Source organism: Lampetra fluviatilis, chromosome 46 (genome assembly GCF_964198595.1).
Source record: "Lampetra fluviatilis chromosome 46, kcLamFluv1.1, whole genome shotgun sequence".
Classification (NCBI taxonomy): domain Eukaryota; kingdom Metazoa; phylum Chordata; class Hyperoartia; order Petromyzontiformes; family Petromyzontidae; genus Lampetra; species Lampetra fluviatilis.
This window is the reverse complement of record NC_136320.1, coordinates 566,487-581,240: the sequence shown is the minus strand read 5'-3', so window position 1 is coordinate 581,240 and position 14,754 is coordinate 566,487. Positions and strand designations below refer to the sequence as shown.

Genomic DNA, 14,754 nt, shown 5'->3' with positions numbered 1-14,754 from the left:
TTATTATTTCCCTTCGACGTGACTTTACCGAAAAGAACCAAGAATACAAATATAACAGGCTAATTTTGAAGTTGGTAATTTTCTATGGCCCGCGAATGATGTTATAAATATCCACCCCTGCCTTACGGCCACACCACGCTATCCCGTGGTTCCCATGAACAGTGAGTTAGTCAGGCGCACAACACCACCACCGTATTTTAAATCAAACGTCGAGGGTGCGTCTATAATCATCCCACGTGCCTTAAATAAGGCGGACACGGCAATTATTACAGCCTGTCAATGACATCGAAACCACCCCCATCCCTTCGATGTAAAGCTTTCGTGACTGCAGGGATTCATCTTCTTGGTTCTTTCGGTAAAGTCACGTAGAATGGAAATAATAAAATAATACACATAAAACATAATAAAATAATTCTCCTAGCTTAAATAGACGCTCTGAGCCCAGGAGTCACGTAGGTAAAACATAAAAATTAATAAAATAAAATAAAAATCACGACGTTTCGGAAGCAACACAAGCTTCCGTCTTCAGGTGGAACCGTCACAGCACGATAGCTGTATCAAGTGAGAGAAATTCCAAGAACACAGTATTTGTATATAATATTCAGGGCCTACCTTGGCTCCTCCCACCCTCAACCAGTATATATACAAATACTGTGTTCTTGGAATTTCTCTCACTTGATACAGCTATCGTGCTGTGACGGTTCCACCTGAAGACGGAAGCTTGTGTTGCCTCCGAAACGTCGTGATATTTATTTTCTTTTTTCTTTTATTTTACTTTAATTAATTTGAATTTTTTACCTACGTGACTTTACCGAAAAAACCTAAGAATATGATTCCTTGCAGTCACGAAAGCTTCACATCTAGAATTTACTCCTCTGCCACGTGATTGGATTGGTTTGAAGCTTGTTTTTTTGATGTACAGTTTGCTGTATTGGATAGATTGTGTTGGTGCTGCTGCTGCTGGCGCACCAAGCCGTAGTTAACACGACGAAAGCTGAACACATTCTTCAATAAACCTGTCAACGGCAGTGAAGTATAAATGAGGTTTCGTTTCGGGGACAATGGTCCTTCTTCATAGCGCTGAATTCATATTAAAAGTAAAATTACTTATTGACAAAAAAACGTTACATTTATTTTGATGGTGATCTCAAAACTGCAGATGGTTTTTTTTTGCGTAATGCGAAAAGGCAAAATAAGAAGTGGTTAATTTACCCTTTCTGGCAATAGAAATTAGATCCCATTTTGCTGACAGCTTTGTGTACACGTTTCCCTGTGCGTTGTTTGAACCTCCGTTTTCCGGCCTGCACTATTCTCCTGTTAGACATGACCTGGAGATGATGATTATGCTGCTGCGTTGACACTGGTGCCCTGGCATAACTAACAAACTCAACACAACACGTTCGTCAGCAACAACAAAAAACGTGCGTGGCCTTTAAAAAAAAACTAAAATATAAATAAACGGACGACGTTTTACTGTTACGGTCCCGCGCAGCACAAAGTGCTTATCGCTCAGAACATCGCTTATTATACACAGTATTCTAATTAGTTTTGTTATTCTGTTATGATTCGGGTTTCTCATTTACATATTTGATTAAGCGGAACGGAGTCCATAGATGGGTGTGGCTAGCTAGTAGGCGTGACTAAGGCTGTGAGGTGGGGGATGGGGGAGGGGCTGGGGGGGTTTCCACCGCATAGGGGAGCGGTGGGGAGGGCGCGCGCAGTGTCCACTGCAGAGGTGGGGGTGGTGGGGGTGGTGGTGGTAGGGTAGCGTGGTGTCCACCGTGAAGGTGGGGGAAAATGTAGGGGGGGCGTGGCTATTAAAGGGGGGAGAGGGCGTGACCATTAAAGGGGGGAGTGGGCGTGGCCATTAAAGGGGGAGTGGGCGTGTCCATTAAAGGGGGGAGAGGGCGTGTCCATTAAAGGGGGGGAAGGGCGTGTCCAATAAAGGGGGGAGAGGGCGTGTCCACAATTTGTGGGCGGGGCATCGTTGTTGGGGGGCGGGGCGTCGCCTTGAGCCGCTTCGCTTCCGTGCGGACGGGTTCAGAGCGAGGCAGCATGGCGGAGCGCTCGGAGCCTCCCGCGAAGCGGCCGTGCTGTCGGCCCTTCCCGGCGCCTCTCTCACCGCGCAGGACCGCGGCGTCGGGCGCCGGCCACAGTCCCGAGTCGCTGTTGGACCTGAGCGCCAAGCGGGTGGCCGAGAAGTGGCCGTTCCAGCGCGTCGAGGAGCGCTTCACGCATATTCCTGAGCCCGTGCAGAGGCGGATCGTGTTTTGGTCGTTCCCTCGCAGCGAGCGCGAGGTGTGCATGTACTCGTCGCTTGAGTGCTCGGCCGAGGACGGCGAGGAGGAGAGCAAGCTGCCCTTCAATCGCGGCGTGCGACTCCTCGAAGGCGGATGCGTGGATAACGTACTGCAAGTCGGTGAGTCGAGAGTGAGGAGGAGGGGGTGGGGGAGTGACCTGTAATGACCGATTGACCTGACCCTGGACTCTGTGTGGCGTCACCCTACTTGACCTGGCCATGTGTGTGTGTGTGTGGTGTCTCCGGGTCGTGAGTCGACGAGGAGAGACGCCGATCCCACGTAAGCCGGAGAACGATGCCGGACCACTGGCCGTGAGGCAGAATGCTGAGGCCGCCCCTTTGGTGGTGATGTGACGTGCGCTTGACCTGACGTTCCATGACCTGGGCCTCCCAAAGGCGGTGGAAGCTAGCGTCGTGTGTGTGTATATGCCGTTTGGTGTGTTGTCGATATGCTGTGGTGTGTGTGTGTCGACTCAGCCTCAAATGTGTACCTAAGTGCGTTGTGTAAACATCGCCACTGGGGAGACAAAGGCGGCCGGGCGTGGTGTTGTCCACCCACCCCCTTCGTGTGCCGTGCCGACCTTCATAGATGCTCGCTAACAGCACTTGCTCCCAACAATCTGTCCAGGCTACACGGGGGATCTTTGTCTTTGTACAGTGTGTGTGTGTTAGTATACTGTATGTGTATGTACTGTGTGCGCTTGCTTTAAGGCAATGGGGGGAATCGAAGCTTTGTATGTACCGTACTGTGTGTGTGTTTGTACGTGTGTGTGCAGTTCGTCTCGTGTGTGTGTGTATATTGTGTTGCGTGTGCGTGTTGCGTGTGCATTTTTGCGCATTGTGTATTTGTCTGCCTATTGTATTGTCCGTATGTATTCTGTATCGCGTGTTGTATTATGTTGTGTGTGTTGTGAATATGTATGTGTTTTGTGTAGACGCGTGTGTATTTTGTATATGTGTGTGTAATGTGTGTATTATGTGTGTGTATTGTGTGTGTTGGGGGTTTAACCGGGTTTCCACCCCCGCTCAGCTGCTCACGCGTGCCCTTCCTGTCTCCCCTCCCCTCCATCCCTCCTCCTCCATCTACACCCCCTCCTACCACCACCTCCATCTACACTCACACCACCTCCATCTACACTCAAACCACCACCTCCATATACACTCACACCACCACCATCTCCATCTACACTCACACCACCTCCATCTACACCCCCCTCCTACCACCACCTCCATCTACACCCCCCTCCTACCACCACCTCCTCCATCTACACCCCCCTCCTACCACCACCTCCTCCATCTACACCCCCCTCCTACCACCACCTCCTCCATCTACACCCCCCTCCTACCACCTCCATCTACACTCACACCACCATCTACACTCACACCACTACCTCCATCTACACTCACACCACCATCACCTCCATCTACACTCACACCACCACCACCTCCATCTACGCTCACACCACCACCTCCATCTACGCTCACACCACCACCTCCATCTACGCTCACACCACCTCCATCTACACTCACACCACCTCCTCCATCTACACTCGCACCACCACCTCCTCCATCTACACTCACACCACCTCCTCCATCTACACTCACACCACCACCTCCATCTACACTAACACCACCTCCTCCATCTACACTCACACCACCACCTCCATCTACACTAACACCACCTCCTCCATCTACACTCACACCTCCATCTACACTCACACCACCACCTCCATCTACACTCACACCACCACCTCCATCTACACTCACACCACCACCTCCATCTACACTCACACCACCACCACCTCCTCCATCTACACTCACACCACCACCTCCATCTACACTCACACCACCTCCATCTACACTCACACCACTTCCATCTACACTCACACCACCTCCTCCTCCATCTACACTCACACCACCTCCATCTACACTCACACCACCTCCTCCATCTCCACTAACACCACCACCTCCATCTACACTCACACCACCTCCTCCTCCATCTACACTAACACCACCACCACCTCCATCTACGCTCACACCACCACCTCCATCTACGCTCACACCACCTCCATCTACACTCACACCACCTCCTCCATCTACACTCGCACCACCACCACCTCCTCCATCTACACTCACACCACCACCTCCATCTACGCTCACACCACCTCCATCTACACTCACACCACCTCCTCCATCTACACTCGCACCACCACCACCTCCTCCATCTACACTCACACCACCTCCTCCATCTACACTCACACCACCACCTCCATCTACACTAACACCACCTCCTCCATCTACACTCACACCACCACCTCCATCTACACTAACACCACCTCCTCCATCTACACTCACACCTCCATCTACACTCACACCACCACCTCCATCTACACTCACACCACCACCTCCATCTACACTCACACCACCACCTCCATCTACACTCACACCACCACCTCCATCTACACTCACACCACCACCACCTCCTCCATCTACACTCACACCACCACCTCCATCTACACTCACACCACCTCCATCTACACTCACACCACCTCCTCCTCCATCTACACTCACACCACCTCCATCTACACTCACACCACCTCCTCCATCTCCACTAACACCACCACCTCCATCTACACTCACACCACCTCCTCCTCCATCTACACTAACACCACCTCCTCCTCCATCTACACTCACACCACCACCTCCATCTACACTCACACCACCACCTCCATCTACACTCACACCACCACCTCCATCTACACTCACACCACCACCTCCATCTACACTCACACCACCACCTCCATCTACACTCACACCACCACCTCCATCTACACTCACACCACCTCCTCCTCCATCTACACTCACACCACCTCCTCCTCCATCTACACTCACACCACCACCTCCATCTACACTCACACCACCACCTCCATCTACACTCACACCACCTCCTCCATCTACACTCACACCACCACCACCTCCTCCATCTACACTCACACCACCACCTCCATCTACACTCACACCACCTCTTCCTCCATCTACACTCACACCACCTCCATCTACACTCACACCACCTCCATCTACACTCACACCACCTCCTCCATCTCCACTAACACCACCACCTCCATCTACACTCACACCACCTCCACCTCCATCTACACTCACACCACCTCCACCTCCATCTACACTCACACCACCTCCTCCATCTACACTCACACCACCTCCTCCTCCATCTACACTCACACCACCTCCTCCTCCATCTACACTCACACCACCTCCTCCTCCATCTACACTCACACCACCTCCTCCTCCATCTACACTCACACCACCTCCTCCTCCATCTACACTCACACCACCTCCTCCTCCATCTACACTCACACCACCTCCTCCTCCATCTACACTCACACCACCACCTCCATCTACACTCACACCACCACCTCCATCTACACTCACACCACCACCTCCATCTACACTCACACCACCACCTCCATCTACACTCACACCACCACCTCCATCTACACTCACACCACCACCTCCATCTACACTCACACCACCACCACCTCCTCCATCTACACTCACACCACCACCACCTCCTCCATCTACACTCACACCACCACCACCTCCTCCATCTACACTCACACCACCACCACCTCCTCCATCTACACTCACACCACCTCCTCCATCTACACTCACACCACCTCCTCCATCTACACTCACACCACCTCCTCCATCTACACTCACACCACCACCTACATCTACACTCACACCACCTCCTCCATCTACACTCACACCACCTCCTCCTCCATCTACACTCACACCACCTCCTCTATGTACACTCACACCACCTCCTCCTCCATCTACACTCACACCACCTCCTCTATGTACACTCACACCACCTCCTCCATCTACACTCACACCACCTCCTCTATGTACACTCACACCACCTCCTCCATCTACACTCACACCACCTCCTCCTCCATCTACACTCACACCACCACCTCCATCTACACTCACACCACCACCTCCATCTACACTCACACCACCACCTCCATCTACACTCACACCACCACCTCCATCTACACTCACACCACCACCTCCATCTACACTCACACCACCACCTCCATCTACACTCACACCACCACCTCCATCTACACTCACACCACCACCTCCATCTACACTCACACCACCACCTCCATCTACACTCACACCACCACCTCCATCTACACTCACACCACCACCACCTCCTCCATCTACACTCACACCACCACCACCTCCTCCATCTACACTCACACCACCACCACCTCCTCCATCTACACTCACACCACCACCACCTCCTCCATCTACACTCACACCACCACCTCCTCCTCCATCTACACTCACACCACCTCCTCCATCTACACTCACACCACCACCTCCTCCATCTACACTCACACCACCTCCTCCATCTACACTCACACCACCTCCTCCATCTACACTCACACCACCACCTACATCTACACTCACACCACCTCCTCCTCCATCTACACTCACACCACCTCCTCCTCCATCTACACTCACACCACCTCCTCTATGTACACTCACACCACCTCCTCCATCTCCACTCACACCACCACCTCCTCCATCTACACTCACACCACCTCCTCCTCCATCTACACTCACACCACCACCTCTATCTACACTCACACCACCTCCTCCATCTCCACTAACACCACCACCTCCATCTACACTCACATCACCACCTCCTACATATACACTTGCAGCACACTCACACCACCACCTCCTCTTCTCCGCCATGTACACATCCTTCGGCATCTGCTGTTTCCACCTCATTCTATACAGAGAGAGGGTATATCCCTTCTGCATCTTTTTGACATCTACCCATCCTCATCATCCTGCTGCTGAAGCCTGCCCCATACCTCCGCCTCATCCATCTACGATTTTACAAAATCTCATCCTTATTAGCGTACCTTGCCCACCTCATCTAACACCTTCTTACAACCTCGTACACTGTCCTCCTGCTCCTATTGATTCTCCTATCTGCATTACCTCCATAATCCGCTGCCGCTGCTAATCCTACCCACACACCTCCTCCCCACCTCTTCATCGCCTTCTCTGCGATGGAGCCCGTGTGTGTGTCTTTGTCTCTGTGCTTGCGTTACTGTCCGTGTGCTTTGTCCGTGTCTCTTGTGTGTGTGTTTGGGTCTTTGTCTTGTATTTTCTGTGGCTTTGTACATACACACACAGTCTGCTAAGGCTATCCGGGGCATCTTTGTCTGTGTACTGTATGTGTTTCTGTGAGTGTGTCTGTACGTGTGTCTGTCTGCCTGTGTTATATCACTCCCTCTGCAATGATCACAGCGGCCCAGGTCTTGGTTCATGGCACGGGTAGAGTAAGATAGACACACACACGTTGTGTTATCTTTGTGTTTATTGTGTCTGCTCCTGTGTTCCTTGTGTGCCTGTCTCTGTGTTTACATGGGGAGCGGTGGGGCAGCGGTGAGTGCTGTGAACCCGGCCACCCGAGTTCAATTCCCACTCACGGCCACCAACATCAGCGACTATTCATATGAACCGGTCCTGGGCCTCCCCTAGGTCGACTCGGCCTCAAATGAGTACCTGGTGCGGTGTGTAGTAAACATCGCCACTGGGGAGACAAAGGCGGCCGGGCGGCCGTGGTGCTGGCCTCCCACCCCCTCGTGTACCGTGCCGGCCTTCATAGGTGCTCGCTGACAGCACTTGCCCCTACAGTCTGTTGAGGCTATATGGGGGGGGGGGTCTTTGTTGATACTGTGTATATGTGCGGCTGTCGCTGCTATGTTTGTCTCTATCTAACTCCCTGTGTCGATGTGCGTCTCTCTCTCTGCTTGTACCTCTGTGTGTGTGTCTCTGTGTGTCGCAATCTGTGTGTGTGTCTGTCTGTTATGTTATATCTCGTGTATGTCTGTCTCTGTGTGTGCCTCTGTCTCGCCATCCCTCTCTGTGTGTGTGCCTTTCTCCATCTCTGTGCGTGTCTCTCTCTTTGTGTGTCTCTGTGTGTGTGACTGTCTCTCTCTCTTGCTCTCTTATCTATCTGCGTGTGTGTCTGTCTGTGTAATGGCCAGGGGCCTGTCGGGGTCTTGTTTCACGGTGTGGCTCGAGAGAAGGGGGGGCTCCTGGCGAGGAGGCTAGGCTAGGCTCTGCGGATAACGCGATCCCTTTGTCTGCTGGTCGCGTAATGAACACCCGAGGGTGGGCCTGGCACTCCGGGCTGCTGCTGCTGATGATGATGGTGGTGGTGATGTATATGGGGGTGGTGGTTGTGGTGGTGATGGTCGCTATACTGCTGAGGATGGTGGTGGTGATGGGGGGTGGTGGTGGTGATGATGGTGGTGATCATGATGGGGGGTGGTGGTTGTGGTGGTGATGGTCGCTATGCTACTGAGGATGGTGGTGGTGATGTATATGGGGGTGGTGGTTGTGGTGGTGATGGTGGTGGTCGCTATACTGCTGAGGATGGTGGTGGTGGGGGGGGGGTGCTGGTGAGGGTGGTGGTTGCTATACTGCTGCTGATGGTGGTGATCATGATGGGGGTGGTGGTTGTGGTGGTGATGGTCGCTACACTACTGATGATGGTGGTGGTGATGGTGGTGGTCGCTATACTGCTGATGATGATGGTGATGATGATGGGGGGGTGGTTGCTTTCCTGCTGCTGCTGGTGATGAGGGGGGTGGTTGTGGTGGTGATGATGGGGGTGGGGGGATGGTGGTGGTGGTGGTTGTGGTGATGATGGTGGATGCTATCCTGCCGCTACTGCTCATGCTGGTTGTTTATGCTTCTGTTGTTTGGATTGATGATGGTTTTAGTGGCAGCGATGGGTACGAGTCGTGCGGTGTTCGACTGACCGTGGCAGTGATAATGGTCTTAATTGTACTGTTGTTGGAGGCCGTGGTGGTGGTGGTGGTTGTGGTGGTAGCAATTGTGATGGTCGTGTTGGTGGTGGTGATGATGGGAGAGTGATATTGACGTTAGTGGTGGTGGTGATTGTGGTCACTATAGTTTATGGGATGATGATGATGTTGGCAGTGGTTGATGATGGTGATCATTGTAGAGATAGTGGTAGTTGATGTAGTGTTGGTGGTGATGATGTTGGATGCGTAGTTGTGGTGGTGACGTGGTTGTAGCGGTGGTGATGGCATTACTGGCGATGGTTGTAGTGTTGATGTTGGTGGTTATGGTGGTAATTTTTTTGGTGGTGATGGTATCAGTAAGGAGTGGTGGTGACGGTAAATGTGTTCATGTGTGGTGATGCTATTGGATGGTGATGGTCGGAGTGGTTGGTGGTGGTTAGTATATTCATGTGTGGTGATGCTATTTGATGGTGATGGTAGGAGTGGTAGTGCTGGTTAGTGTTTTCATGTGTGGGTGATGCTATTGGTGTTGATGGTCGGAGTGGTTGGTGGTTAGTGTGTTCATGTGTGGTGCTGTTAACGGTGGTGATGCTTAGAGTGGTAGTGGTGGTGATGGTTAGAGTATTCGTGTGTGGTGATGCGATTGGTGGTGGTGGTGGTAGGTGTGTGCGGTGTCGGTGCTGGTGAGTGTGTTCGTGCGTGGTGCGTTTTGGTGGTGAAGGTTGGAGTGGTGGTGAAGGTTGTGGTTATTCACTTTTGGTGTGATGCTATTGGTGGTGGTCATGATGACGTTGATTAGGTTATTGGTCATAGTTCATGCCCCTGTTGATGATGCATGCAGTTGCGTCACTTCTTCTGGTGTTCTCGATGGTGTTTATGGCCTTATTTCCCCTGCTGTTGTTGATGGTGTTCTTGATAAGAGCCGCTGTAGTTGTTAGCATGGTTGATGTCGATGAATGATGATGGTTCAGAATTGTTGATGGTGACGACGTACTGTTGTTGATGGTGGTGATGGCTGTGACGTTGATGTTCCTATCCTGCTGAATGTGCTGATTATGATATCGTGTCTGCTGATGATGATGATGCTGCTGATTTCCTTGATGCAGTTGCTGCTGTTGATGATTATTGATCTTGATGTTGATGAAGCCAATGTGGTAGGATGCTGATGATGCTGCTGTTTCTCTTGTTGATGGTTCTTTGTGTTGCCATAGTTGGGGCTGATGCTACCCTTGTCGATACAGCTGTTGAGTGCACCTATGCTGCTGATTTTTGGTGTTAGTGCTCGTGAGTGATATTGGTGCCGTGTTTGCCTGCTGCTGTTGCTGCAGCCGATGCTGCTGACGATGCTGTTGTTGACAGTTGCGATCGCCGCCGCTACCCTTGCCGCTGTTGACGGTCTCTCACGACTCTACTGGTCGAAGCCTCTGCTACTTATCACATATGCCGCATATGCTGCTGCTACCGCTGCTGCTTCCACCGTTACGCCTGCTGCTGATGGTGATGATGGTGGGCGGCGATGGCGATCGTACACCGGGGCGGCACAGAAGCGAGGACGATTCCCGACTCCCGCACGGTTCTCATAACAATAAAGACGGAGAGAGAGAGAGGTGGGGGGGGGCCCCGCGGTTTTTGCGCATAAAAAAACAACCGAGAGACCCCCCCCCCCCCCACATCGTCGCCACATCGCAATCGGCGAGAGCGGCGGTGGCGGGCGGCACCTCCCCGTGACCTCCGCACACCGGCGACGTTGACATTGTGGCGTTGCTCTCGCTGGCGCGTCGTCGTCGCCCCCCATGACCGTTGTTGTCTCTCGGCCACGGCGGCCGCCGTGCGGTGGTGAGAATGAAGCGAATGGCGGAGGCAGATTTTTCGGCCGATTGTGTTCGGCGGGGGGGGGGGGTGGCTGCGACCAGGGGAAGGAATGCGCGATGGCCGCGAGGAGTTAGGGGTCAAGGGTTGTCAGGGGTTAGGGGCTAGGCCTGGCTGTGCGTACGTCACCAACGGGGAGAGTAGAGTTAGGTGGTCGGGGTGTAGGGCTGCTGTCAGGAACAGGAGTAAGGGGTAAGGTTATGGGTGAGGTTACAGTCAAGGGTTTGGATTTGGGTTGGGGGCAGGTGTTTCAGGTACAGAGGTAAGGGTTAGGGTCAGGGACATGGGCCAGAGTTGGGCCTGGAGTGTGTCTGGAACGGGGCTATGGAAGGGGTCAGTAGTAGAGCTTACGTTGCAGCTACAGGCGTCGGGTTATAGCGAGGGGTAGGCCTATGGTAAAGGGTAGGGTGTCAGGTTGAGAAGTGTAGAGTAAGTGTGTCAGGAACAGGGGTAGAGTTCTGGATAGGCCTCGTGTGTGAAGTACTGGATCAGTATCGGGGTTAGCCTGTCTTGAACGGGTAGCGGCAGCGCTAGGCTTAGTTTGTTTGGTACAGGGGTAGCAGCATGGTTAATATGTCGTGAAACAGGGGTAGGGTTGGGAAAGTTTGTCTTGTGGCTGGGTCTAGTGCAGTGTTCTTCACTAATTTTCAGAGGCGGTGGGGGGGTGGAGTACTTTCGCCCATAAGACACCATCATTGAGAGGGCCGCCACACATTTGAAACCATTGAGGTTTGACACCAGCACGATGATAGGTGGTGTTGTCACGTGTTGTGTATTGTCGGGGGCAGCACATCAAGGGCCGGTGTTGGGTTATGGGTCGGAATCTTACGCCGCGTTTGGCTTTCATCAGCATCACCAGCTTTATTTTTGCCGTGCCGACCACGGCAACGTGTAGCGGGAGTCGCTGAGACTCTGCGAGGGTGGTGGTGGTGGTGGACGCACCGACTATTAATATCTCCTACCCAAATATTACTCCTCCTGACACCGCACACCTCAAGCTGACGCCGCCGGCACACTGCACTCTCGATCTCTAACTCTTCTGCCGGCCTCATAGTCTCTTCCTGCCCACCACCATCATTGTTGCCTCTTGCACATCTTTCCTCCCACGTCATGCCTCTCTTCTTCACGTCTCTCCTCTTCTATCTTCATCGTCATCATCAGTCACCTATTCATGTATTTCATCTTGCCGCTCCATCACCACCTCTTCTCATCCCTCCACATCCCACGTATCTCTTCACCTCCGCGGCACCTCTCTTCCCTCTTTCGTCATCACCTCCCTCCTTCGCGTCTCTTCCCACTATTGTCATCGCCTCTTCGCTTTTTCCCTCTTCCCACCGTCGTCGTCGTCGCTGCCGCCATCTCCACTTCTCGCAAAAGCGATCACTGGATGAGTCGCACCCCCCCCCCCCCGGCGCCGTACGTGCCGCTGCAAGAGTTTTTCGCGTTGCGTCTCAATTAAAGCGGCGGCTTTACGAACAACAAGCCTCTAAGATGCATGCCCAGTTTAAACCCCCGTTCCTTTTTTTCTTCTCTACCCCGGCTCCCGCACTGACCCCCCCCCAACCCCCTTTCCGCACGCCCCCCCCCCCAATCCCTGCGTCTCCATCCCCCCCCCCTTCGTGCCGTGTTTATAATGCGCACTGCCTTCCTGCGTGTTCACCCCCCCCCCTCCGCCTTTTCCTCTCTCGCTCTCCCGCTCGCTCTCCCTTTCTCTCTTTCCCCCCCCCCCCCCCCGGTTTTTTTTGTACGTTCTCTAAAAGAGGAGAATTCTCTTTGCACAATAACCGGCTTCCCAGTTGCTTGTGCTCCGCGAGAGCTGCCTTTTGAATTGAATGTACAAAAAAAAGAGGCATGCGATGGGGTCGGGTGGGTGGGTGGGGTGCGGGTTGCTGTATCTCCCTCCCCCAGGTCCCTTTTCTCTCCACCTCTTCTCGTTTTTTTTGTGTTGAATTCAACACGGGGCATTAAACGAATGGAACGCAATGGAGACAAATGCATGCGCGCACCTACATACACGCAAACGCGCGCACACACTCCACTTGCATACACAAACCCACCTGCACGCAAACCCACGCGCACACACACCTACAAACACGCAAACCCACCTGCACGCACATGCACCTACATACACGCTAACCCACGCGCACGCATACAAAGACGCACATACATGCCACGTGCACACACTCACGGGCGCACATGCACACGCGCAAACACATGCACCCGAGCGCGGCCAGGGTGTGGGGAGTGAGTGGGGAGGTACAGGGAGTCAGGACTGGGTGCATGGAAGTGCAGGGGGGTTGGAGAGGGACACCGGGCATCGAAAGGGAGTGCAGGCCAAGGCCGGGTACTGCCAGTGAAGGGGTGGGTGGCCAGGTCGCTTGTGGCCGCTGCGGTGGCTAGGAGACGTTAACTACCTCGCCTGGTCTACAGGAGGTCGTCTGTTTGATCCCGATCCTGACGCCTGCTGCTGCTGTATATTTGGAGTTTCCGTATCTCTCTCACTCTCCCCGTGGTCTCGTGGATTTTTCCCTGTTCCCTTCGGTTTTCCCCTCCACATTGAGAACCAACCGGCATTTTAGAGTCTTTGGCTACTGCTATATAGGTATGACAGCGAAGCTCATCGCTCGGTGGACCTCACCTCGTAAAATAATAAAAATAGTTTAGTTTAGAGTGCGGGGGATTGGCAGGGAGGTGCCGGGAGGTTCAGGATGTTGACGAGTGGTGCCGAGAGCATTGGGGGGCAGGGCGAGTTGGGGCGGGGGGGGACCTCATCTTACTACCAACATCAACGAGTATGGATCCGTGCAGTCACGAAAGCTTCAAATCAAGATTCAGCCTCCTGGTATTTTCGTCCAAGTGTCCTGCTACTTAGATCTGAAACCCTAACCCCCCCCCCTCACCACACCCCCCCCCCCATGCCTCTTAAGCTAAACCCCCGAACCCTGAACCCTAACCCCAGCTCCAACCTGAACCCTGGGTTAGAGTCTGTATGAGGGCAGCATTAACAGCACAATTACCTTCATCGACCGCTTCGTTATGCCGTGGCCAGGGTGAGCTGGGCCGGGGGTGTTGGGGGGGGGGTGGTGGGGGGCGGTGGGGGGGGTTGGTGGGGGGCGGTGGGGGGGGTGGGGGGGGATTGTGTGCCCAGAGTTTCACTCCTCCTCCGACTACTCCGGCCCTCCTCGCCTCCCTGCGCGCTCTCGTGTCTCTCTCGTGATTATTGGATTATCGAATGATTGGAGCGCTCTCGGGAGCAGTAGTTGCTGGTTCGTGAGACGCTCTTTGTAATGCGGGGGCGGGGGATTTGAAGGCGTTGGGAGGGGGGGGGAGCCTTACCCCCCCTCCCTGTGAACCGCACGAACGTGAAGCTCCGCTTGTTGATGCAACGGAACAACAACACAACAACGCTACAACAACAACTCCACAACAACAACGACGACGGAGCAACGTGGATTCATAATTGCAACGTAACTTCTTAACGTGACGCTAATCACAAATGGTGACGATGTAATGGTTTTCTTATCGCCTTTGGGTATTCGTCGCCGATATTACGATTCGTGATTGATCTTTGGATCGGCACTCGTAAACGATCATTCCAACCTTGCCGGATTTTATCCCGACCTTCTGGACGTTTCCTGAAGTTGCTTCGAGCAGTTGCTAGGCGGATCGTCGCTTCTCCAATTTGCTAATTTGTCTGTGAGA

The 14,754-nt window shown here is 53.3% G+C and overlaps 1 protein-coding gene across 1 annotated transcript in view; it reads left to right on the top strand.

Moving 5' to 3' along the window:
* Positions 1–2,050: 2,050 nt before the first annotated feature.
* ZSWIM5 (zinc finger SWIM-type containing 5) overlaps positions 2,051–14,754 on the top strand; it is a 97,793-nt gene continuing 85,089 nt past the window's right edge. Inside the window, 1 exon segment of the mRNA XM_078876844.1 lies at positions 2,051–2,419. Coding sequence (XP_078732970.1) covers positions 2,056–2,419 — 364 coding nt within the window. The 5' untranslated portion in view covers positions 2,051–2,055.